The sequence below is a fragment of the Leptinotarsa decemlineata genome, unplaced genomic scaffold (assembly GCF_025532065.1).
Source record: "Leptinotarsa decemlineata unplaced genomic scaffold, Ldec_3_MD MMD2_tig00026314_RagTag_RagTag, whole genome shotgun sequence".
Lineage (NCBI taxonomy): Eukaryota > Metazoa > Arthropoda > Insecta > Coleoptera > Chrysomelidae > Leptinotarsa > Leptinotarsa decemlineata.
Genome location: NW_027412684.1, coordinates 8,842,771 through 8,869,990, shown reverse-complemented (window position 1 = coordinate 8,869,990; position 27,220 = coordinate 8,842,771). Strand labels below are relative to the sequence as shown.

Here is a 27,220-nt window from a genome sequence, read left to right as displayed (position 1 = left end):
ATTTGAAGCAACTATTTTAAACTGGATTGACCTACATGTAATTTATGTATATGTTTTGTCACACTTTAATAAAATAAAATTCAGTTGTTAGAATCAATGTACATTTGGTTAGTTGTATAAATGAATGTACCTTGATGTTTTGTGATTTATACTATGTTTCCAAATAGTAAAAATCAATGAATGCTCATTGTAAATGAAAAAAGCTAACAGAGTGCTAGAAACAAAGTTTTGTGATTTCATTATGATTTGCCACAGCTGGCATAGAGGGGTTTATAATACTTTACCGGGTCTACCCTATTTTTGTATCCCAAACGAGTCAAAAACAAAAGCTTTCAGGGTCATTTTATCACCTACAGTGGCGTGCATTTGGACTTTAATCAGAAATACTTGGGTTATAACTAATAATTAAAGCTCTACATCTTTTACGTGCAACTTCTATTGATAAAATGCATAAAAAATTGACTCCCTACATACCTACGTGGACTCCAAGTGGACTCTATTTTTTCCCAGTTTCATATATCACTTTCTACCCTTTCTGACAACTGAACAATGCCAAGATCAGTTCAGAATCTGGTTCAGAGAAGGATAATTACTGAACATTCAGATAAAATGGATAACAATTTAGAACTCCCAAATTGATGTCAAATAGTTATCCGAATAGTTGAACTTGTCTTGTACTTTTCCATTTGTTTTTTTTCCTATGATGTATAGTATAGTCTCGATATCATTATTTACATTTTCTTTTTTGATGTTCCTACTGTAATCGGTAATATGCTAAACAAATAAAAATATTCTAAAACATGATAATCTCATATCAACACTGGGTAGTGTTTCAAAATATCACAAACTAACAAGAGCAGTAGGATTTAGTCGAAACTTGTGCGAGCTATGGATTAACGAGGTCTTATCTTTTAACGTCCAATTCCTAGTACGTTGAAAGATATATCTTTTCCTAAGTCTTACCATGCTTATTTCAAATAACTTGTTCATGACTCCTACATCTATTTTCTGCTATTTGTTCCTTGCTTTTGGGTGGGGTTCACACTACAGGATATTTTTTCAGTGAGCAATCCATGTTTGACATCATTTTATGTTCGAAACATAACAAATGTGCCTTATGGCTTTTTTAGGCATTACCCTTTCGTCAACCAGGGCAAAGAATTATAACAATTGATGCCGATATAAATGAAGAGGTGGATACATCTCTACTAGGAACCGACTTCATGTTTTATATAGCCTTTTTTGGTGAGTTACAAAAAAATCATTTGTTTTCAATATATAAGATGGTTTGTGATATTGATGACTTATGTATTTTGTGGAAATTCATCTTCAATTAGATATAGGAATAAAATAATTTGTCTAATTTCCACTTACTTAATGTATTGATATTAATACGACCAAGGTTTCGGTTTTAACACCATTCTTAAGTGTTCTAGCACTACTGACCTACATAGAAATATCGGAGTATATATATCCGAGAGTAGGTAATAAGAAATATACCTACATTCATTAATACCAACTACATAAACTTCAAACTGTGATTAATTGCGTTGTCATCTTTATAAATTCAAAAGTGGAGACCTACACAAATCTGTTTGTTCCTTAAGGGTTTTATATTTTGAATTTTGAATTGATTCATTGATTTCCATGGCTTCCAACATATTCATTTTCCTTCCTTTACTACATGTATGTAAGATTTTGAGGTTTTGCTTACTTATTTTGTGGTTGGTTTCTTGTAGATGTTAGTACAAAGAAGATTGTTTGTCTACACCGATGTGTTCATGGAGTGAACACCGATGTGTTCGAAAGAATACATTCACAGATTGTACGATCCCCTTCGACTCTTTCAGTCCAACCTCACATAAATTAGCAGCTTTTGGGTCCATGATATACAGAGCATTCACAATCCCTTTACCTGAAGAGAATTTTCAGAATGAATTGAAAGTCATCAAACAAATAGCGGTCAATAATCAGGTACCTGTGTCCTCAATTGAAAAGATTATTGCAGATAAAACCCATAGAACTATTATGGGAGAACTGTACCCACACATCAAAGAACAGAATACATACAGATATTGCACCATTAATTACTCAGGTAATCAACATAATAACATCTTTCATAAGTAATAATAATTTAGGCAAAATCATATTTAATGCAAAACCTAGATGTGATAGAATGAAGAAATCTGGCATATATAGAATAGAATTTAGTGAATGCCCCGCAGTATATACAGGCCAAACCGGCAGAAATTTCGAAGTAAGACGCCATGAACACATCGGTGTAGACAAAAAATCTTCTATGTACGAACATCTACAAGAAACAAACCACAAAATAAGTAAGGAAAACCTCAAAATCTCACATACATGTAGTAAAGGAAGGAAAATGAATTTTTTAGAAGCCATGGAAATCAATAAATCAATTGAAAACTCAAAATATAAAACCCTTAACGAACAAACAGATTTGTGTAGGTCTCCACTTTTGAATTTATAAAGATGACAACGCAATTAATCACAGTTTGAAGTTTATGTAGTTGGTATTAATGAATGTAAGTATATTTCTTATTACCTACTCTTGGATATATATACTCCGATATTCCTATGTAGGTCAGTAGTGTTAAAACACTTGAGAATGGTGTAAAAACCGAAACCTTGGTCGTATTAATATCAATACATTAAGTAAGTGTAAATTAGACAAAGTATTTTATTCCTGTATCTAATTGTTATAAGATGGTAGTTTCATAGAGAGTATTTTAAACCGGTATCTCTAAAATCTTTATCTTCCTAATATCTGAAATATTTTTTTTTGATCGTGAAATGATTGTAAATGAAATATATTGAAAGAGAAAAATATCAAGGGTGTCTATTTCATTCGTATTTTAACAGACCCTTTTTAGTTTTAAATAAAATAGTGATATGATTAATGAAAAAAAGTCTTTTATGAGAAAAGAGAAATGAAAATTTCTATGTTTTTTACTACTTTTATTTGTAACTAACGTTACTGCAGTTTCGTCCTATATGGACATTTTCAAACTTAAACAATAAACTAAGAATGATTCATTACATTCGCTAATATCTTTTGCCTGCAGATAATCTAGCTAGGGAAATTGATACAATTACACAGATAGGTCATAATAACGACCAAATGACCAAATCGATTTAATTTACTCTCCGGTTTTTAAATTCCCACTTGCACATTGTGAACTGTAAATTCAGGTACTCAATCAAGTACCTGAATGGTATATATTAGCGAATGTAATGAATCATTCTTAGTTTATTGTTTAAGTTTGAAAATGTCCATATAGGACGAAACTGCAGTAACGTTAGTTACAAATAAAAGTGGTAAAAAACATAGAAATTTTCATTTCTCTTTTCATCATGATCTCCTACCACGTAGTAACGGCTACATCCATCAATTTATTGTATTGTATTTATTTATTAAGTAGGCAAGCCTAATATACAAAAAAAAAGAAAAATTACAAATTCAAAAATATCTAACATTTTAAAGTACCTTTCAAGGAAAACCAAATATACATACATATCTATAGATTATTAGGTTATTAGGTTAGTTCACATAAAAAAAAAAAAAATTACAAATATCATAATGAGCTGTCACTAATATACTTCTTTAATGATGACTTAAATTGGTTTATTGAATTAGATTCTTTTACAAATTGTGGTAGTTTATTAAATTCGTTTAAGCCTTTATGAAATATACTATTCATTCCAAATTTAGTGTTAGTTTTATTAATGTAAAAATTGTTATTTCTTCTCGTATTGTAATCATGAACTTCATTATTTCTCAATAAGAATTTTTGAAAGTAATTGGGTAGCAATCCTTTATGCAGCTTAAATATAAAGATCATAGTCATATATAATATACGTTCTTCAACTGAAAACCAGTTTAGACACTGTAACATCGATTTAATTGCTGAGTAACGGCTACATCCCAATATTAATCGCATGCCCCGATTTTGAAGCTTTTGCAATTGCGCTATTTTATTTTTACCAAGTAGAAAAAGTAATGTAGTACAATAATCAAAATGAGGTTGTATTAGGCTTTTAAAAATAGTCAACCTAGCATACATAGACACTTTTTTACATATACGAGAGAGAAAAAAAAGTTTCTTAGATATTTTTTTACAAATAAAATCAGCATGACTATTTAGTTTTAAATTTTTATCAATTATGAAACCCAAATATTTTATTTCAGTCACAATTTCAATGCTAACATTAATATTTATAACAGCATTTGCCCAAACAATTTGATCATACTTATAAGATGATGTCAAAATCATACTTTTTGTTTTATTGACATTTAGTTTCAGTTTATTAATAAATAAATATGTTTCAATGCTATTTAAAGACCTATTCATTTCAACAATTGCCTGATCCAAATTTTCATGTATACAATAAACCAATGTATCATCTGCAAAAAGATTTATACAGTGTGATCCAGATATGTGATTAATATCATTTAGGTAAATAATAAAAAGCAATGGACCTAACACACTACCCTGGGGTATGCCACTCTCAATTATAAGTTCATCTGACAATTCTTTTCCAAATTTAGTTTTTTGTCTTCTGTTGAATAGGTAACTTTGAATCCAATCGAAAACAATCCCTGATATCCCATAATATTTTAATTTTTCAAGTAGAATATTTCGATCAATTGTTTCAAATGCCCTTTTAAGGTCGAGAAATGTCGCAACAATGTACTGATTTCTATCAATTGTATTTTTCCATTCAGTTATTAAAAATTGTAGAGACGTTTCACATGAGTGTCTAGCTCTAAAACCTGATTGGTTGCCTATAAACAATTTATTGGTATTAAAGTACTGAATTAATTGGTTATATACAGACATTTCTAACACTTTTTCAAGAGTTGGTAGTATATTTAATGGTCTAAAATGTTCAGCTTTAATTGAGTTATTCTTTTATGAGAATAACTGATCAGGACTGAATCTTTTTGTTTTCTTCCCTGTTTTATATAAAGAATGGGAATCATCAGTATTGTTCCTATAATATTTTTTTACAAAACTATCTGAATGAATTAGTCAGAATGTTCATTTTTGCAGTTGCTTTCATTTTCAATTGGATAGGATTCCTTTTATTGATGTGTTTTTGTCACACAATTGCATCAAGATACGGGGCCTTGTCAGGATTTGGCCTTTCTTTGGCCAAATGGACTTTCATTGTACAGCACTCAACTGAATTAGCTTCAAAAGATAACAGTTGGTTATGGTGGCTGATAATGACTTTTGGTAAGTTATATCAGTGTATTTGATTCTGTCTATAACATATTTTTTTGATATTGGAGTATTAGTTGATAAGTTTACAATACGAGGGCACTATATTTTGAACCTTATAATGGAAAAGCAGTAATTTGGCTTTTGTTTTTCAAAATAGTTTTTTTTAATATTTTATACACTTTTACATGTGTTTGAATCACTTCAAAGCATTGAAACTTCTACAAAGCATGGTATTTTAATGTATCACGGCATTTTATCTAGAGTCTTTGTTCACGTAATTCTTGAAGTTGAGCAAAAAAGAAATCATTTGGAGCCAAATCGGGATTATTGAGTTGATCAAATTAAATGAATTTTTGATTGCTTAAGTGATCGGTTGTTAGGCAAAATAAGTGACAGCTAGCATTGATTTGATTCACAGTAGCCTAAATTGGAAGTATTTTAATTAATGTACCAAAATTATCAAGAGTTGATTTTTTTCACCGAGGCACAATTTTGAAAAGACCGTAAACAGCACAAATCACACTCAAATAACAAAACATTCTGGAGAAGGTTATGGTCGAAATTGTCAAACTTCCTAGTATAAACGTCAGTTGGCATCTAATATAACATTGGGTTTTACCAACCCTCAAAATATAAGTTGTGTCCCTCGTAACTAGACTTGAAATGGAACATAAGATTAATTTTTCATCATTTCACAGGTCTTATAATTTGTATTCGGGCTATACTCCAATATTTGAGTATAAAAAGGGGATGGCACATGCTCTCTGCAAGTCATCAGGAGAGGCTCTTATTTTTTTACTAAGCTTCAAAACTTGTGAGTACGTCAAAAGAACCTTGTTTTATATACTCGTCTAAAATTTTGAATGTGATTAGAATCCATTGCCTTGAGACTACTTCAGTATGCATTCCTGGTTTCTTCGAAATATTTGTATAGTAATGTTTGTAGTTCTAAGATAATATGTACATTTTATTTTTAAGGAAGCATATTTTTGTCCAGTTTGTAGGCACTTGCATAAAGATTGACAGACTATTAGACCATCAAAACACTTAGCGTTACCACTTGACAAGAAAAGGAAGAACTATGATAAGCACTTGAAAGTTGTTGATGTTGCCACACTTTTGGTGTTGTATACATTAAAGATATCCACTGTAATGTTTTGTTTATATTTGTGTGACAGTTCTTATACTGCTTAAAATGTACAGAATGCAGGGTGAGTTGCAGCTGGCTAAATTTTTTAGTAGAGAATATCCTCTGGAAGGTCCCAACAAATAAACTAGTTCCAAGTTTTTTTTTATTGGCAAAAACTAATCCTTCATACTGGACTATCATGTATGCAAAATATTTTCCAAATACAACAATTTTGGAAAGTGATAGAAATTCAGACACACACTTTTGTGAAAAGTGAAAATAGTCCAACTGAATGAAGTCAAAGTACTTTGTTATTGATTAAAAAAGTGGAATTTTAAATGCATAAATTTTCATATATATGATTTTTTTTTATTAGAAAATTTTATGTCTTTGTTCATCATGTTACCATACGTATAAGTTACCATTAAAAAAAAAGTTATCAATTCAAAGTTGTATTTCACAACAATATATGTTTTCAAAGTCACCAATATTCTTCTATATAACAGGATGGCTCATTACTATTGTTCTCCTCTACAATTAAACAAGAACTCGTAAATCTAGAGTATCCAAGTTTTCATTAATATAACCTGTTCATTAGATATTGAAACAAAATTGATCATGAGAGTGGCCCAAGTGAGCCACCCTGTAATCCACTACAAATTGCTGAACAGCCTGAGCAAAAATATATCGTGGAATGAGAAAAGGAAATCCATCCTGGTTATAGTTTGAATGTGTCGTTTTGTGAGGCAGTTTGATTACTTATCTTCCAACGTTAGAAAGAAAGACAGGAAACTGGATAAAAATTCCAAGAAAGACCAAGCAGTTACCTTTAACATGGACACCCTATTGGGTCTGATATAGATTCATAAAATGTTGCAAATATGCAGAAGAGTTTCTAGGTATTCTGTTGAAAGGACTCAATGTTGAAATTTTGGAGTTGGTTAAATGTTGCACTGAAGATGAAAAACCTCCTGTTGATTCAGCAACGGGCAATGATTCAAGAACCAAAAGAACAGACTTCCAGTACATGATAAGCGAAATATTTGGCGGGCAACTGAAGTCGAGCATACATCATGCTGGAGATCACATTAATGAGAATATCTAGCCTTTCCTCACACTGCCACTCAACATTGTGAAAGTAGAAACTGTTAGGAAAGCGCTAGAAGTACTGCTCTCCAAGAAAAGATTAGAGGGGGTGGTTTGTTGAAAAGTAATGAGCCGGTCAAAGCTTTGGAGCAAGCAATGCTCTATGAACTCCCTGTTATCTATTTAATGCATCTGAAATTTTTCGATCACAGCCACGACAGTTGCACGAAAATCATGAAGGCTTTGAAATTGGATTCAACTTGAAAGAAAATGTATTCGCACTTGTATCCAAAAGATAAGCAGTACAAACTATTCGCCGTCATTTACAATGACGGTAAAAAGGCCAACAAGGGACACTAAATGACTAATGCCTTCCACATGCTGAAGCCTCAAAAAACGCGAGTTTCTTATTTGCTGTTCTACATGCGCAACGATACAATCCAATCTAAATAAAGCCCCCCCACCCTAGGGAAGTGAAGTTGCTGCAGTTTAAGTGGATTTTTTCATTCCTTTATTTTGTTGTAATGCAACTTATATCAAATTTTTATATTTGAAAGTTGATTAAAAACCAATTCCACACAAGATATTTGTTAGTTATTTTCTGGGGTTATCTACTATGAAATGAAGGTATAGTAAAAAATTCAGCCAGCGGCGATTTTGAAGACTTAAAAAAATCATACAGAACAGAAAAAGTTTTTTGGGAAAAAAAATTAATCACTCCAAAAATATAACCCCTTCAATTCAGAAAAAGTTTCTCTGAATAGACTAGAACTTGTAAAATTTCAACTCAACTATCGCTATTTGAAGGTAGTTTAACAAAATGTTCCGATGTTTCTGAGTTTATTAGCTGTGGTCTGCAGGTTTTTATACCTGATGTTTCGTCTGCTACTGCGGCAGATAAGGCAACGGTCGAAGTGATCAACCTTGCTGCGATACGCAAACTTCGATGCTTACTTGGAACGTTGCCGCATTGTCTTTGATGTCTGCCGCAGTAGCAGATGAAACATCAGGTATACAAATCTGCAGACCACCGCAAATACATCTGGAAAATTTATTTAGACACCTGCCGTGAAAGCCTACACACAATTATTATTCCTAGTTTATTAAATTTCATAGCTTCACCATAATAAGTGATTTTTCTTACAAATTGAAATTAGTTAAAATTTTAGTACGAGAAGGTTTCTATTCTCCATAAACTGTAAAAATGGTTGGTAGTCTTGAAGTGTGCTGAATATTGTAGAAAATTATTAATATGTCAAAAATCTTGATTTGAATAGGGTAATAGAGTATTGTAGTATTTTTGTGAATAAATTGATGAATAGTTATTTAAATGAAATGTGGCAACTCTTGGTACAGAATTAATGACAAGAAATCGATTGGTTCACATAATATGCAGTTGAAATAAACAAAATATCTTTAATTTTTTACAGGTGGTGCAAGCTCATTTAACAATACCTTTCACATTTCTGTGTATGTTCGTTTGTTTTTGCATTGGTCATTTAACTGTCCACATTATATATTTGTGTTCATTTTATAATCTCCTAATTTTTATTCATTCAAAAAAAGCTTTAAATTTGTATTATGGCAGTTATTAGATCAATAAATATGACAAAGGTGGTGAACTGAGTTATTTCCGGACCCCCCACTAATATTGGTAATTTGTTGGATCTTACTGGAACTATTCAAACTGAAGTTATATTGATTCTAATTGATTTTTCTGTGCTTTGTAGATACAGTGTCTTACATTTTCCATTATTTGAGACACTTGATCTGATAATGGTTTGCAGTTTTACTGTCGGGATAGTATATATATATCTACATCTGCATGACATCAACAGTAATTTTTTCACTTCAGTACAACTTTTCACGACTCCTCCGAGCTAGGAATCACACGTTGAAAGGTACGACCTCTCTACTTATTATCTTCCACAAGTTGCTACACGTTTCACATTTTTTCTCACATTTTCGTGATAGATTAAAGGTGGTGTAAAAGTAAGCTTAGAAAAAGAGGATATTTAACAAACCAAATTTGTTTTTTAATTTTTAAACTGAATAATAACATTGTTACTCATCGGTACTGATGATGCCCAACAGGCTGAAATATATGTTTGCCGGTGGCTCTTGAAATCATACTGTGGACTTTTTTTTCATGCAGGATGAAAAAAAAAATATCAAAGCAATAATAAATCATCACTAAAATCAAAAAATAATTTATTGAAACATTTTCATAATGTCACATCAAGGATTGCACTAATTGTAAAGTATTATGTTAAAACAGTTTTTTCTTTTCATTTAATGGGATATGTATACAATAAGTTAAGAACAGCAATTATATATTTCAGATTCTATTTATGGACTAGATTTAAGTAATCAGGAATGTGTCACTGAGATCCTATTTGTAAAATACATCTTACAGAAGTCGAACCATAAATAAACTAACTGTTGATCCGAGAGTTAATCCAAATCCCATAAAAATCGTCATGATCGATGATGCTATTTCTTTCTCGTGTTGGTCCACCGCCCTGTAAAAATATTGAAAAAAAAAATGATGGTCATTATTGGTGAAAACAGTCCGCTGATATTGAAGGGTAACATTAGAATCTCTGGTTTTTTTGTGAATAATTTTGTTCATGTAGATGGTTTTGCTCTTTAGGTTGGTCGTGAGTTCTCAACAAGCTTATATTAGAAGAGTCTTGGTCAGAAAATTTCAATTATTTTACATTGTCAATAAATTAACTTATGGGTTTGACTCTCCTCGATGGGAAGACTTAACAGATTGTCTCCGGTGTGTATTCCTGGCAATACCTGTAATTGGCATGGCTTTAGGCTTTGCCAAATGAAGATTGAACACCTAGATGGCAAGATTTATGGACTTCTGGCAGAATCTTCCAGGATTGGCTCACTCCAAAACATTTATTCACAATTCGAAGCATGATACCAAACAGAGACTGACTGTCGGATGACAGTGTGTGTTGCCTCTGTTTGGAAAATGATGAAACAACAGAGCACATACTTTATGCATGCCCCGCTGGGGACCGAGTCAGGTTTTTAGAGTTTGGCAGGGCCGTACTCTTACCATCTGACCTGAAAGACCACTCCCCATACAAACTAATCGGCTTCGTTAAGAAGCTGTGTTTATTTGGTCGAGTGTGAATAGGTGTGAGCCACAATTAACCCTTGCGGGTTGCGGTGAAGGGTCGAAAAGACCCACTCACTTTGTACCTAACTTAACCTAGAGGGTTGATTGATAGAGCGCTGTGGATGAATGATGTGACCACCCAGTGTCATCAGATTTAACGCCATTGGACTTGCTTTTATAGGATTCTCTAAAATTAAAGCATAAGAGGCTCAATCTCACTGATCACATCTGCTTGTGCAGATAATGCAAATGTGTTTGCAGACCCAAAATACACTTCATTTTTGACAAAAAGGCAGAGAGTCATAGTTTGGACATGCTCTGAGAGTCAATTCAGTTCCTTTCCGTTATTCAGTCATTATAAAAATTACATAAATCAGAAGTATTGATAAACATTGCAGTTTATATAGGGATGCATTACTTCTCCAAACATTTATCATATCAACATAAAAAATTGGTCTGGATCGACGATCTATAATGTGTAGTTACCATGTTATGAAATACATGAAAACTTTGATGGCTTTAGAAACTCCCCATTTTCTCAGTTTTCATGTGAAACAGTACATTTGAAAAATAAATTATAATTTTTTTATAAACTTGAAGGAAAGGATTTTGAGATATAGTGTGATGACTGAGGCGCTGACTCCTTGGATAAGCAACTTCTACTACAAAAGTTGCAGAAGTAATTGTACCAACTACCTCTCAAGTGATGAATATATCATCAGAAGTGCATGCAAGGTTGTATAGTTCTTTCACCTTCTTTCCAGTGCTTTTTCCTTGAGCTGATAACAAACTTGGAAAACTATATTAGCTGTTCAATTTTAATTATAATAAATAAACTCAAAAATAAAAGAACTGAAGATACGAATGGTGTGAACACTTTTGTAATCAAATGTTATATACACATTGAACCATTATCAGATATAATTTAAACATGCTTTCATGAAGGTTATGTCCCACTGGAATATATATTTTAGTGTTTTCAATGGCCTCATTTCAGCTTTTGTGTAAATCAAATCATTATAACGAACTGAATGTCTATGGAGTCCGACGGGTTTGCTTAGATATAAGAATATAACATTTAGAAGGAATTTGTGATAGAATGTGCAGATCCTCGGAATGAAAAAATTAAGTTAATTAGAGTTCTCCCAAAGGTCCATACTGGCCCTACTACTGTTTCTCATATATATATATATATATATATATATATATATATATATATATATATATATATATATATATATATATATATTTATATAATTATGATTTACCATATGTTATGACCCCAATAAATCTCAGAACTATAATATATGCAGATGTTACAACTTTAAGCAGAACATTGGGTGAATTCGATTTTTCACAGAAAAGCTTGAATATTATTCAGAAAAAGCAAGGTTTTGATTCATACCAAGTGAGTTGATATTGAATGAACAAAAAAACAGAATTTTCATCCGTTCAAACTATGGGGTCAAGTCTAAATGAACAATCAGGTGTCAAGGTCTTGGATGTTAATATTGATTCAAATTTAAGGTGGATAGATCATATAATTAATATGTGCAATACAACAAGTAAAGGAGCTTTAACAATCAGAATAATGAAAAAAAAATCGAAATGGCTGATAACTTATCATTCTTTTTTTCCATTTAATTCTTAAATATGCGATTCTACGCTGGAAGAAAACATCAAAATCTCATCTTCTACTATCGAAAACTTTTCTATATTTAAAAATCTTATACTGAGTTATACATATACATTATCGTTTATTTTATTTCTAGCTTTCAACTTGTGAAATAATGATTTTGAATTTTGGACTGAGTCTGGACATTTTCTTATGATGACTTTGTATTTTTGTTTTTTTTCTTTTATTCTTTGAAGTGCTATACATACCAGATTTTTTAACAAGCTTTGTCAATAAGATTGTATTTTCTTAGACAATAAAGTATATGTCTATCTATCTATGCAAATTATTGAATACCATTAATTTTCATTTAGAAAAATCGTGTTCAGAAATTTTCCTCACAAGAAGTTTCTCAAACAAACAAATGTTTTAAATTAATTTTTCATATTGAAAATCTGTATATTATTTCAATAGGAAGTCTGGAATATGTTCAACAAATAGTTGATTTTCATTTATTCCATATTCACTATAAGTCGAAGGTTCATTTAACTTGATTATAACGATGAATACTTGCCACTTCACTTTTATTTACTTACTTTGGTACCATAATGGTGGCTATATTAGCAAGGTATCCATTACTCACAGCAAACAGGAATAATATAAGGATATACTGGTAATCTCTGTCAAACACAACGGCCAAATGTCGAGGTTGCGCATTACATAACATCAGTAAAGGAATGAATATAAACCTGGCACAACTCAAAATAACCAATACTGTTATATTTCGGGGCTGAAATGAAAAAGAAAATAATCATGTCTCTCTAGGAATAGTGAATGTACTACCTTGAGTACTTTACCGGCAAGAATTCTGCCCAAGTAATCTCCAGTACTAAACAGTAAGTACGCTATTGTTGGTACAAAATATACATCTGAAAAAAAAAAAAATTCTAACATTTCCTAATTAAATTGTAATTATAAGTGATATTAAAGATTGGCAAAAAACTAGTTTTCCAATTTAGTGAGACTGCAATGAATGAATTCTTTATGTTTATCATTGATATAATAATAACATATATATCTAGTATTTGTAATTAATATTATTTTTTTATATTCATTGAATGCTTGGATAATTACGCGCATACATGTTTTATTGTTATGAAGTTGTACTGTGACTTTGTACATCCAATTTCAAAAATGTTTTTGTATATTAGGATGCCTAGTTGAAATAAAGATTATTATTATTATCATAGTTATGTGCTGTAGAAAGGTTGATACATAATTTTTTGAAATCAAACAAGTTACTTACCAATAATGTTAAAGTCATAAAATACTAAAATTTTTTAGCTCACCCAAACCATTGATCCCAAAATGTGGAAATGCATACATTGTCAATTAATTTTTTCAATTGTAATGTGTGTAGCTATTTTAGTTTTAGTAATTAGGGTTAAGTTTCTGATACATTAGTTTCAGAAGATAACGATTTTTAGCTACAGTTTTCAGAAAATGGTTTGCAACTTTGATATAAAAACAAAACCTTTCATTTTTCAAACCAATATCTTGAATTTACGTAAGAACTTTGGGCCTTTGAAGACGCTAGAACTGTTTCCTTAAAACAGTATCAATACATATAATAAAAACCGATCACTGTACATGGAAGATATTTGAGTAAAACTATTATTGGAGTTCGATTTATTTATTTCGGTCCATAAATAAAAAAGTTATATTCATAGTTTGTAAAACGAATTTCCTATGAATCAAACCTGGGCAATTACACAAGTACTTTTTGCTGTTACAAAATCTAGAAGATCCCAAAAAACTTGAATTCCAGACAAATGAAGTTGTGAACATCAGCTTGTCATTTCATAATGCTTAATGAAGGGTAACAACCACTTTCTAATTGTAAATGTTTTTATATAAAAAATGAATAAAATCTCAAGTGTGCTACATACATACCATTCCACCTATTCCCATGTCCTTTGCCTTCAGAATCAATCAGAACTGTTACTCCAGGATACACTGCAAGTGAGACTGCAAAAGTAACAAAAATCGATAGTCCGTAGCACCACATCTTCTTCAAAATCGTCCTATAAGAATAATTCATTGGTAACGAGTTGGTCAACAACTCGTTTATCACAGCATGATCAGCTATATAATACTTGAAAAATAAAGACTTTTCCAGCATAATGTACAGAAATATCGATATGGCTATCGTCAAGTTTCCTATAATGAAATAAACCAAAGCCGAATGAGTCGAAGAAGCTCCTATCGAAAGAGAAGCTATCTGAGCCAAAGCTGCAAATACTCCACCTAAAGCTTGACCCCCTATGACGGCGGTAATGTATTTGGGAGAAAATTTTCCTACTGCACCAAATAAACTTCCAGAAAAGATGGCGCTGCACACTAAAAAACAAAAGCAACATCACTCATCGACAAGGCTGGCTTGGTATTAGGCTGTTTCAAAAGTTTTGGCCGTTTTTAAGGGTCTACTTTGATCTGTAATATTTTACTGATTACTTCTTCAATTTAATCAAAATAAGTGCCCATTTGAATAGGTGCACGTTTGCCAATGTAACACAAGTTTATTAATACAGGAATGTAGGCTTTCACGGCTGGCGTTAATGTTTTAGTTGGTTTCCGGGTTTTGCTGTGGTCTTTTTTGGTTATAATCTCTAAACGTTTTAAGACCACGGCAAGACCCGGAAGCCAACCAAAACACAAGTCGATTGATTCCGTCAAAATGAACATTGTTTTCGTTTGGTCCTGATTGGTAAAGGTTCTACCAGTGAGTAAATTTCAAAAGATGGTAGTCGGTTGACGAGAGATCTGGGGAGTATGGTGGATGAGGCAAAACTTTGACACTCAATTCGTTTAATTTTCGGGCGGCGATTTATGAAACATGTAAACGTGCGTTGTAGTGGAGCAGGATCGGACCTCTTCTGTTGACCTGTACCGGCAGTTGCTGACGCAATTTTCGGTACATTTGGTCGATTTCCTCACAATAGGACTCTGCTGTGATGATTTGGCCCAGTTGCAGAAAGTTATAGTAAATCACACTCGCCGCTGACCACCATACAGTAACCATGGTCTTTTTTTGTAGATTTTCGCATTTGAGAATTGCCTGGGGTGACTCATCGGGGTCAACCACTGTCTTGAACGTCTCCTGTTGTCGTAGAGGGTCCACTTTTCATCACACGTGACGATCCGATCCAAAAAAGGATCGTTTTGTTTGCGCAAAAGTAAAAAAACAGACCTCGAAACATGACAATTTCTGTTGATCATTCGAGTCGTGGGGCATCAACTGTTCGATGTCATTAACCCTTCCAATACGTTTTAAACCATCAATAACCCCTTGGGAGCTGACGCTCAGTTCTTCCCCCATACCATATAGCACTAGGATCCTCAAATCCTCATGGTGCGTTCATTAACACTATCATTGCTAAATGCCTATTTAATTTTTCTGTCTGTTTTGGCAGCGCTTTAGTTCAATTTGAATTGGTAGATAAAAATTGGCCAAAAATCGCTCAACGACCTAATTTAGCAACGACATAAGCTGAAAGGCAAAAAATTTAAACTAGGAAAAAATGAACGGCATCAATATATAGACTACAAAATTCTCTATCGATCACTATATACTACGACTCCGTAGAATTATTATTTATTGAAATATGGAGCTACAAAAACACATGACATTAAAACGGACAACACTTTTTGAAACAACCTAATAGTTGTTATTTCGTGCCTGTGCATGACGGTATTTTCTCTTACTGATCTTTACGCTCAATTTGATGGAATTAATCATATTTGCTTCTGATTCTATGATAACTGCATTTTTCAAATAATACTTCAAAAAAAATCACTACTATGATACTGACGTGTTGAAACAAGAATAAATCTGAATAGTACAGCTGTAACAAAAGTGAGTCTTCAGATGCCCCAGATTTTATGGTCGAGAATTACATTGTTGAAATTTTGCATGAATTAAAGTAACAAAATAACCTTTTCATTTGTTGGATAATGGTTTGAATTGACTTGTGGGTATTCCCCTAAAATTGGCATATTTAAAATGTTACATTTAAAAACTTAACCGTTGTCAATAATTTTTGATGCATTCCGTTCACCAAAATTTAATTTTCAAAATGAATACTCTCTTAAGGATACATAGATCTATTTATGGATTGATGATAGTGACAAAGTATATGCAAATTTAACCAAAATACAATTTTCAACACAGTGATGTATAATTAGATAAAAACAGGAATGAAAAATTGAAATGAATGAAAAATAATTCAAGGAAATACAACTATTGTTGTGTTGAAAGAAATTCTTTCAATTCGCTTTACATTAATGAATTTATTCAGTCATTTCAATAATTCAAGTCCAAACGACAATTTGACCAAATGAACATTGTTAAAATGCGTCAAAGGTACTTAATTTATCGTAACATATGGTGATAAAATGATTATTGCTATTTTTTTAAACAAATGTAGATTTGTCTGAATCAGTATACTTACCATTAAGTAGAATTATAGATATTAAGGTAACACCAAAGAACGTCTGTTGCCCTAAAAAGTAAATAGGTGTTTTCTAAAGTTATAAAGGAAAGGATCATTTTAACAAAGTTGAGAATCTACAAATAGTTTCCATGCATTCTTTCCGTTAGTCATAAAGACTAATCGATCTCGAAATCCTATTCTGAATTATGTCACTGTGAAATGGTTGATAATAATTCCAACAATAGTTTGAACTATTCTGCCTTAATGCAATCAACAAATTACAGTTCTCATCTATTTTATTGACACATCTTAATACAGTTTGTCATGTTAAATGCATTAATTAACACATTGGTAAAATTAACATTTCTGATCTGAGGATTGTTGTACCCACTCTAAACCAATCTTCCTTTTTTTCTTAGTGTTAAATTAAGTTTTCTCCACTCATTCATTTCTGTTCGAGAATTTCCCTATTGGTACAGCATGTTTTTCAAAAACGGGCATTTTCGAAAAGTTGCTGTAACTTTTTTCCTGTTAAAAATTTCTTGTTTCTTTGAAAATATTTCAAAATCACTATTTTACGTAGAATTCAATGGTGTAAAAATATTTTTTTATTGAGAGACCCTATATATTTCTGCATATTTCAACAGAGCCTAAAATTACCTTTCCAAAAATGTAGCACACTTGATGTTTTGCTAGTCATTTTTGAAATACAGAGCTTTTAGGTTTTTTCATGTAGACTTTGAAACACACACTTTGATCAAGTAGGCTTTGGACGACCATAGATATCGATACGCAGTTTTCACCATTAAGTTTGACATAAAATTTGACCCTCAGGCACAGCCACAGTTTTCATCTATCTAGTTTGAAAACAGGAGTTTTCCTTTAAGTGTCCAATTTGGTCCACTCTGTACAATGAACTCGATCTGTAGAAATCCAAAAATGATTTGGACAGAAATGTTAACAATATTAGAGTGTTTAAATCGGTCAAATAATTGATGTGGTGAAAAACAAAAGAAGACGAAGTTTGCTTAGTTATCAAGAAAAAATTCGGGAGGGAGTATTCTGAATAATATTGGAAAGACATTAGGTTATTGAACGAATATTTTTCAATAAAGAACATATATTGTAATTAGAAATAGAAAGGCAACATGAGAACTATCTCTTCCTCTGGACGAAGGTCGCAAGTTTTTTGATAGTATTTCTTGCAAATTTCATAAGCCATAGTTAACAATTACCCACGAAGAGATAAAAATTGTACGGACAACTATCACCGTTCTCATGAAGGAAGGTCATAGGTTTATAAAGAATGTAAAGTAATGCACGCACCTCCATCATATTATATTTTAGTGTGAATAACTGAATTAGCACAGACTGAAACATTATCTCATATTTTGGCTACAAGTATTGCCACCTTTTGAGGAACCCTTAAGGTAAACCCACGACAGAAGTGGTAACTTCAATTCTGATTTTATGGGCGTTAACCACCCTCAAAACGAATAGACAGTAGGATCGATCTTTCAGATTGGCCCGAAATCGATATTGGCACCCAATAACCAATAAGAAATCCAAAGTAAGAAAATATAATTTCTTAGGAGGAGGAAATAGTTGTAATGGAAAAAATAGTCAAATACAAGTTTAGTTACATTTTGATTCTCAACAAGTAAACTTTCGTTCTTTTGTATCGAGTGTTCGTAAAAAGATTATTTCTCACAGTTCTTTTAACTCTATCTCATTGGTTTCTTTGTTTTTCAAAAAGTGAGTGAAGCTTGTAAGACTGCCTTTCTATCATTTTACATCTACCAAAGTATGCATCTACGGTCAGTTATTTGATCAGCTTATTTTTTTTATGACTATTAAAGTTGTCATCTCTCAAGTTATCTAGAGTTGCCATTCTGGGGGTACTTTTGGGGAAAAGTCAAGGTTAGCGATTAAAAGTTAATTGATTCCTCACCAATTGTTTTGTGTAATTTCAGTAGAAGAAGTTTTCTTATCTCTTTGTAAATTATTTTTGTTCTGTTCTTATGTAGTTACGTAATATTGTCTCTTGACCTTCCTCGCCAATAAATCAGAAAAGATATCATCTCTTGTTTTATTAAGCAAATCAAAAGGGTTGAGTAAATTAGCTCAGTAACGAGGGAGTGGGATTGATCTTTGTCTTCACAAAAGGACCAAACACTTTAATATAACAAGAAAAAGTTTTAGAAAATCATTAACTATTCTTATAAGTGAAACTCACCCTCGATAAAAAAAGTGTTACCGTTCGAGAAGAACTAGGGAGCAACACGTCAGCGTATCAAGGTAGGCGGAATCCAATGTTCTTCTTGATTGATATAGAAATTCCGAGTTGGTCACGTAAGATTCTCCAGAAGTACTATCCATATTTGAAGTTAAAATCTCAAGTTGGAATTCGTCAATAAGTATTTCAATATCGATTTTTAGAATTAGTTATTTTTCTCCACGACCAAGACAGAAGTCTCCGGTCAGTATTAAAGCTAAACATTACTCTCGTTTTGAAGATCTATCAAGTAATACAGAATCAAATCAATCAAGCCCTTAGATCACTTTCTCCAATGCGAACTCACAGGCCAGCCTAATTTTACACATGTGAATATAATTCTTTTTTTTAAATGGGATATGTTACTTCATTTATCTCTAAAATCTCAATAGGAGGTGGTATTTTTTTTTTAATTCAACATTGAGTACTGAAAAATAAATATTTCAAAATAAAATCTTGGAATATTAATCTCTCCCAACTACCTACACCGTAGGTTCTAGTAAATACCTGCCGAAAAACAGGTACTTCCCCGGCTAATACCACGCTGGATATTGACTTATATCCGACAACAGACGGTTATGCAAGATCCCTCACAGAGGTTAGTCTCGTAGATGTTCCACGCTCATCCAGCAGTATGACCATGCTGAAAATATTCGATTAGATCACCTACAGACTGGTTTTGAGATAAAACCTCTCATCAGTGCAGGAAAGATCCAACCCAAACAGCAAAGTGCCTGGAACTCGATTAATGTCAACGTGGCTCTACTGTATGTATGAAACCTTCCTCTAAAGGAAATATTGTTAATTACTAACAGCTCCATCTCGTGAATAAATCCCCAAGCGGGGAAGAAACATTCTATGTACCAATACCTAACAGAGATCAAACCTTGTCTGAAGACACGGAAAGATACATACGTACTAGAAAATAAATATTTCATGCTAAGTGTGCCTGCTTTACTACAAAATAATATCCAAGATACTATGCAGTTCATTTTTCTGTGCCAGAGAAAAAGTGAGTGAATAGTTATCAACTAGCAATGAGATAAAGAGGCTTTGAATTGTTCACTTTTTCACTGGTACAAAAAAATGTAGAAGGGTACATATATAATGATATTTCCCCACAAACTAAACAAACTTCGTTTTACGTTTCTCACTACATCAAGTTGTTTGACAATATTTCCAAAGATGACGTCATAGTGCCGTCATTTTGAATTTGGAGGTGGTTTATTTTGAATATAAGTGGGTTGTATTGTTCAGAAAAGATGTTCATATTCTATCTAATGGTTTGAGGAAATATACAAGCTTATACTTAGAATTCTGACTTGGATTCATTTCCAGTTAAAATTGAAGGGATTTTCTATTGTGTCATCATAGAAAAAATAAAAGGCAAAACTGGAATCTCTGGTGTAGAATAAATCCAAAAGAAACACTTTTCACAATCACCAGAAATGCAATATTCTTCACAATGCGCGTTTCACCAAGCAATTTGGTGGCTTCAAATTTCTCATCTCACATACAAATGAACGGCGCCACATAAAATGATTTCATTTTCATTCAGTAAAGCATATAAAAAAAATTTGAAACCCATTTAAAAAAAGACTTTCAATCCCCTTTCTCCACTCCTCTTCCAATCAAGGTGCTTTAGCAAAGGAGGTTTTTACCATATTCATACCAAATACTTATAAATTAATTGCCTTGAAAACAACATCTGAGTGAATCAATACTTTAACCATGCTAGAAATCACATGTTAAAAGGTAAAACCTCTTCAACAGTTAGCTAGTGAAACTTTCAACTTTTTTGACAAAAAAATCTGTTTCAAAACTACTTTTAGAATTTCATACTTTCAAATTTTTTTCAACTCCAGGGTTTTGAGCTAATCTTCCTGAGCTAAATGATTGTTTTTAAACAGACTTCTAAAGTCTACAGTGATTCAGTGATATTGGCAAATCAAAAACTATTCATCATTTCTATTTAAATAATTCGGATTAGGCCTTGATATTATCTAATAAAAATCAAATTTCATAATATTGGAAGATAATGCTCAGAATTCAAAGTTTGATTTGACACTAAAAGAATGATTGAAATGTTTATAAATAATGGATATGAGTTATTTCAATATACATTTTTCTTTTTCAAGCATTTAATGTTTATAAATAATTGATATGAGTTATTTCAATATACATTTTTCTTTCTCAAGCATTTAATGATAATTGAATCAGACTTCATTATATGAAGAAATTGAAATGAAGTTCGGATTTCTAACTTACTCATTTCATGCCATATTTGTATTAGAATAATCATGAATTTAAGAAATATTTGATTTGAAGAAAATAGTTTCTGACACCACTTTAAAAGTTAATGGTCATTAATGTGACCATTGAAAAGAGAATTGTATATTCTATCAAATGATAAAATATATAGAGTTCTATGTAGAACTCCTGACTTGAATTTATTTAAAAAATCAAAATAGATTTTTGACTGGTATTTCATTAGAAATATCGGCTCTATATGGGCTCTAGTGAACTATACCTTCCTTCTGAATTTAAAAATTTTCACCACAGAAACAACTGAATGGAGCTATTGTACAATGATATCGTTGTATTTTTAATTAATGTTCTCAAGACAGGGACTACCTCTACCTCTAATAATGGTTTACAGAATTTCAAACGATTGGAGATCATAAACATTTTCATAGACACCTTTTTGAGTTTTCTTGAAAATATCTAAAAAAGCATCTTCAATAAAACCAGTCACTTATGCTTTGATATTTCGTAATTTCATTATAGATTCAAAAATCTAGATAAATATGCTAAAGATAGCAAAAGAAGTTATACAGTACTTACATTTGTCAGTATCGACTTGTATAAATACTAATGTTACCAACATCAACAACAGCATAACAAAAAGAGATCCTACAACCCTTACATTTAGAGATACTCTGAAACAAAAAAATTGAATTTTCTCTTATTCTACTGAACATTAATCAGAAGAAGTAAACATCAAAATTGACGTTTGTTTGAAGGTGGTTGACAATGTTTCGTGGTGTATTTCATCAGTTCAGACTTCCATTGTCTAATATAATATATATTGATTTGAAATCCCTGAAAAAAAATTAAAAACGTTAACCGAAAATAACAATTTTATTAAACAAAAAAACTGAAATTACAAAGAAATAACATATAGGCAACAACCAAAAAATAAAAAATAGGAATATTAATAAAAGCTGAAAATTAAAAATTTTAAAAATATTATTAACAAATAATGAAAAATAAAAAGATTCCAAACCAAGTTACGTCATGACGTTTCGATTGTTAGTATCCACAATCGTCTTCGGGTGATAACTGGGACTAAAAATATTATCAACAAATAATGAAAAATAAAAAGATTCCAAACCAAGTTACGTCATGACGTTTCGATTGTTAGTATCCACAATCGTCTTCGGGTGATAACTGGGACTTCAAATCAATTTATATTATATTAGACAATGGAAGTCCGAACTGATAAAATACATCAAAATTGACATTGTTTGACTGACAAATTTAATATACTCGTCTCTCTGAGAATCTAGTTCAAAATGTTTTTATTCAATGAATATTTTGAGGCACTAACTAGCAGAGGTACATAGAGATTTTGTTATTCAGATCCATTTTTATGTATGGATAATTGCGGTAACAAGGTTTTTCTAGTTAGATTGTAAAATATTTTCTCTTATTTCATTTCATTATCCAATCATCTAGAGGAACAATTCGTTCAGGCCAGTCTCAACACCCTACACAGTAGGTTAATGGACTGACACCTATCAGAAAACAACTACTCCCCTGGCTAATACCACGAAGGGCGTTGGATTATATCCGACAGGTGTCAGTGCAGGATTCTTCACTGAAGTTATTCCTGCATATGCTGTTGGCGATACAACTGCCGCAATAGATTTTCAATTATTGGAACACACTTGCAGACCGGTTTCGGGCTGTTTGGCCACTCGTCAGTGCAAGGTAGTGTATATCATCAACATAAAGTCGATGATTTCCGATAATTGAAAATCGAATTCCGTCAGAGTATCATTCCTCGGACTAAGCTGAAGACTACAACAAACAACAGGTTTGTCGTCGCTCCATCTGCTTGTGAACGAGGTAACCAACTGCATATCCAAATTTGCCCAATTCCTCGTAAAAGGAAAGAAATCTTTCACGTATAGTCAGTGGGCATACTTGAAGACTGGCTATAAATCAAATCATCTAGAGGAACAATTTGTTCAGGCCAGTCTCAACACCCTACACAGTAGGTTAATGGACTGACACCTATCAGAAAACAACTACTCCCCTGGCTAATACCACGAAGGGCGTTGGATTATATCCGACAGGTGTCAGTGCAGGATTCTTCACTGAAGTTATTCCTGCATATGCTGTTGGCGATACAACTGCCGCAATAGATTTTCAATTATTGGAACACACTTGCAGACCGGTTTCGGGCTGTTTGGCCACTCGTCAGTGCAAGGTAGTGTATATCATCAACATAAAGTCGATGATTTCCGATAATTGAAAATCGAATTCCGTCAGAGTATCATTCCTCGGACTAAGCTGAAGACTACAACAAACAACAGGTTTGTCGTCGCTCCATCTGCTTGTGAACGAGGTAACCAACTGCATATCCAAATTTGCCCAATTCCTCGTAAAAGGAAAGAAATCTTTCACGTATAGTCAGTGGGCATACTTGAAGACTGGCTATAAATCAAATCATCTAGAGGAACAATTCGTTCAGGCCAGTCTCAACACCCTACACAGTAGGTTAATGGACTGACACCTATCAGAAAACAACTACTCCCCTGGCTAATACCACGAAGGGCGTTGGATTATATCCGACAGGTGTCAGTGCAGGATTCTTCACTGAAGTTATTCCTGCATATGCTGTTGGCGAAATTCGATTTTCAATTATCGGAAATCATCGACTTTATGTTGATGATATACACTACCTTGCACTGACGAGTGGCCAAACAGCCCAAAACCGGTCTGCAAGTGTGTTCCAATAATTGAAAATCTATTGCGGCAGTTGTATCGCCAACAGCATATGCAGGAATAACTTCAGTGAAGAATCCTGCACTGACACCTGTCGGATATAATCCAACGCCCTTCGTGGTATTAGCCAGGGGAGTAGTTGTTTTCTGATAGGTGTCAGTCCATTAACCTACTGTGTAGGGTGTTGAGACTGGCCTGAACGAATAGTTCCTCTAGATGATTTGATTTATAGCCAGTCTTCAAGTATGCCCACTGACTACACGTGAAAGATTTCATTATCCTTTTTGTTTTTTCTAACAGTTTTTTTGGCTGTTTCGATGAACTTTTGCATATTTTAGTATATTTGTACAGAAGTGAATTTTTCCAATACACTTTGAATTAATAATCTCACCTATGGCTTATAGCAGTAGTCAGGACTAAAAACACCAAATTTGGAACTGAAGACGCTAAACTCAAGTAAGATGTGAATTCTGCCTGGAGTGGAGTGCGTCCACTTGTGGATGAACCCACCATACTCTCATTTTTGCTTACATTTCGAAATTTGTACATCCAGTACTGAAAAAATATAAACTTATCAGAGGCATAAATCATCAAAATATGAATTATTAAGAATATACAACACTTTGATCCAATCTTTTGATTCAATCAAGTAAGAATGATGTGATTGATTATTTATCCTTAGATAGAAACTCAATGAGAGATTTTGTATAATTCCTGCATGCAAAATAAGTTACCATCTGACCTACAATTTCTGATTATTTGGAAAACATAAGGGTTGTATATTGAAAATATGAATAAGCTGTAACAAAAAATCTATTACGGAATATTTTAATAAAATGAATTTCAAATAAATCATTTGAGAACCGTACATACAACTTTGGATCATTCCGAAAATTATCATTGAATATAATCATAATAAAAGTAATAATAAATAACTTATTTCATACAAACAGGTGTCACATTTCAGTATTAATCAGTATTAGGTGAGGGTTTTTTTTTCAATACTTATGGAACTCAACTACTAATTCTTGAGAAAATATATCCCCCCGGGATATTTGTATCAATAAACGTTGCATAATCCACATAAATAAAAATGTATGAAGGAAGCAAAAAGTGATCCATGAGGAATACGTCATTGTACTTAGGTTTCTGTTTACTCATTCTCTAGTCTCAAAACATCCTCCTAGGCTCTAATTCAAGTTACTTGCATTCTTTGTGCTTGAAATGGAGTAAGTGGGTAGGTATTACCGAATCGTATTTTCATAGGTTTCCTTCTACAAAGAAATTGCACTGAGACAAATTCATGAATGAGACATAACTACCTGTAGCATAAAATTATAACTTTTGAAACTTATTGGGTTTGGTTTCTGTATATTTTAGGAAATAGATGTGGTATTTTTGTAAATTCAAAAAGAATATAATAGGTAACCAACATTTTACATTCTGTATATTACGACAAATTCTTAAAAATCCGAAGAAAGTTAGTTATATGCCCTCCTTAATTTCATGTGTATTGAAAATTCAAATGGAACATTTAATAATGAAGTGACCAAAATCAAAAGGCGATACTGACAAAGAGTAGAAGTTAGTCACCAACATCAGAAATAATTTGGTACCTATTTCAAAGAATGAATAGTATGAGAGAAGTACTCACATCATCTGCAGTTACATAAAAATTCCAAGGAAGTAATGATACAATTCCTAGTAAGCAGAATATCAAGTAGGCTGTATTGAATTTGTCTCGGGGTTCCAATGGTTTGAACAAAGGCTTATTATCGTCTGTGTTAAACTCGTGCTGAAATTGCTCATCATCGGAATCATGGTCATCTCCTAACAATGGTGTGGTGTTAACAGAATGTTCCATTTTACCTACTAAACATTTTACGACTGGGTATGTGATGCCTTCATTTCTTCCTTTTGTATCTAGTGTCATTATTTATTATCACAATTATTACGCATTATGTTGATAATGCTAATACTGATAAAATAAAATATATAAAATATTAATGCTGGTATGGCCTTCAGCTACTTTTACTGATCACTCATCGGTCATCGGAATAACCTTGGCAAACAGCTGTGATTAACAGAATTGGCACAGTAAAATCACAGAATATCGGAATCGGAACTACTGTAGTATTCTGTGGTAGAATGTAAATATACTGTGGTAGTGGCACATTATGGAGAAGTCGTCTCGAGACAACACATCAGCAGCTTCAGATACACTTGTTGCAATATGGATTTTTTAAAGGAGAAAACGCAAGCTCTACAGGAAAATCCTTAAGGCGCTCTCAGAGCGGTGCCTGTGAGAAAGTAGTGATGAAATAATTAGAATATTGAATGAATCTGAAATGATTATTTGTTTTTACTCATATTCATGTCATCTGATTCATTTAAGGGGTACTGTGTTAGGTTTAGGCTTCATTGAAAATACTGCTTTACAACAATTGTATCCTTGATAACATTGTGAAAGAAGATTCCAGTCTCGATTAAATACCTGATTCTAGGCAAATCCTTTGGGAGAATATTCAATCAGAACAATTTGAGTGTGACAATTGTTATAATAAGGCCTACCCGCTCATTTATCTCCCTAAGAAGGCTGTTGTCTTCAGACTTATAATGAATGTTTCCCGATATGTGACGGAATTGGTCGATACTTCATTGTGAGATTTTCACTGGGCAGTTCACAAAACCGCAACCGCTAAACAATAGCTTTCTCAAACTCATTACATAGTCGTGTATGAAAACACTTAAGAAAGCTATTGTATGGCGAAACACGTGTTGTGGTTTCGTTAACTGTTCAGTGTTCATCATTTGCAGTTGCGTGATAATTCCAGGGAAGGGCGGTCACATATCAAAGAAAATAGAATATTAAATAGACTTTGTGGCTCCTGTTTTTTGAAAGGTATATCATACTTCCCATCAATTATAAGCCGAAGTCGATCATTTTTCAACAATGGTAAATGTTGGATTGGTTCATGCTTTCGAAACAATTTTTTTCAACTGAATAGTTGATTATTTTATTGGTTTGAATCTTGATTAATACTTTCTGTACTTGTGATTAATTTTCAATTTGTTATCAATACTGTTGCAATACCTAGTTATAAATATCCGTGATTCTAACAGATATCAAACCATGACTGAGATGGAGCTGTTACTAGATAACGATATTTCTCTTAGAGGAAGATTTCATGCATATCGGTAGCCGGGTGGTTCGACGTGCG

General features: G+C 32.5%; 2 protein-coding genes across 5 annotated transcripts in view; one reads left to right on the top strand and one right to left on the bottom strand.

Annotated features, from left to right (window-relative positions):
- The window catches only part of Ndfip (Nedd4 family interacting protein), a 46,291-nt gene that overhangs the window by 710 nt on the left and 18,361 nt on the right, over positions 1 to 27,220 (top strand). The window contains exons 3-6 of one of the 4 annotated variants that reach the window (XM_074181533.1): positions 1,131 to 1,245; positions 5,076 to 5,261; positions 5,948 to 6,063; positions 8,895 to 9,081. In XM_074181533.1, the coding sequence (XP_074037634.1) occupies positions 1,131 to 1,245; positions 5,076 to 5,261; positions 5,948 to 6,051 (405 nt within the window). In that variant the 3' untranslated portion in view covers positions 6,052 to 6,063; positions 8,895 to 9,081. Of the gene's footprint in view, positions 1 to 1,130; positions 1,246 to 5,075; positions 5,262 to 5,947; positions 9,082 to 27,220 lie in introns of those variants that run through there. The other 3 variants (XM_074181532.1, XM_074181534.1, XM_074181531.1) reach the window with 3 other exon arrangements.
- On the bottom strand, positions 9,659 to 26,089 carry LOC111502063 (equilibrative nucleoside transporter 3). The gene is made up of 8 exons (XM_074181530.1): positions 25,654 to 26,089; positions 24,391 to 24,554; positions 21,831 to 21,925; positions 16,730 to 16,780; positions 14,172 to 14,618; positions 13,062 to 13,147; positions 12,815 to 13,008; positions 9,659 to 9,986 (listed from the first exon to the last, which is right to left on the bottom strand). The coding sequence occupies exons 1-8, from the start codon at positions 25,930 to 25,932 to the stop codon at positions 9,875 to 9,877; spliced, it is 1,428 nt and encodes a 475-aa protein (XP_074037631.1). The 5' UTR covers positions 25,933 to 26,089; the 3' UTR covers positions 9,659 to 9,874.

What these genes read in the sequence shown, in the direction of transcription:
- LOC111502063 (XM_074181530.1), bottom strand. Translation starts at nt 25,932, where the DNA reads ATGACACTAGATACAAAAGGAAGAAATGAAGGCATCACATACCCAGTC. An exon ending in ACTACTGCTATAAGCCATAG is followed by an intron (nt 21,926 to 24,390) that starts GTGAGATTATTA and finishes TTTTTGTTTCAG; the next exon opens with AGTATCTCTAAATGTAAGGG. An exon ending in TTGCCGGTAAAGTACTCAAG is followed by an intron (nt 13,009 to 13,061) that starts GTAGTACATTCA and finishes TTTTCATTTCAG; the next exon opens with CCCCGAAATATAACAGTATT.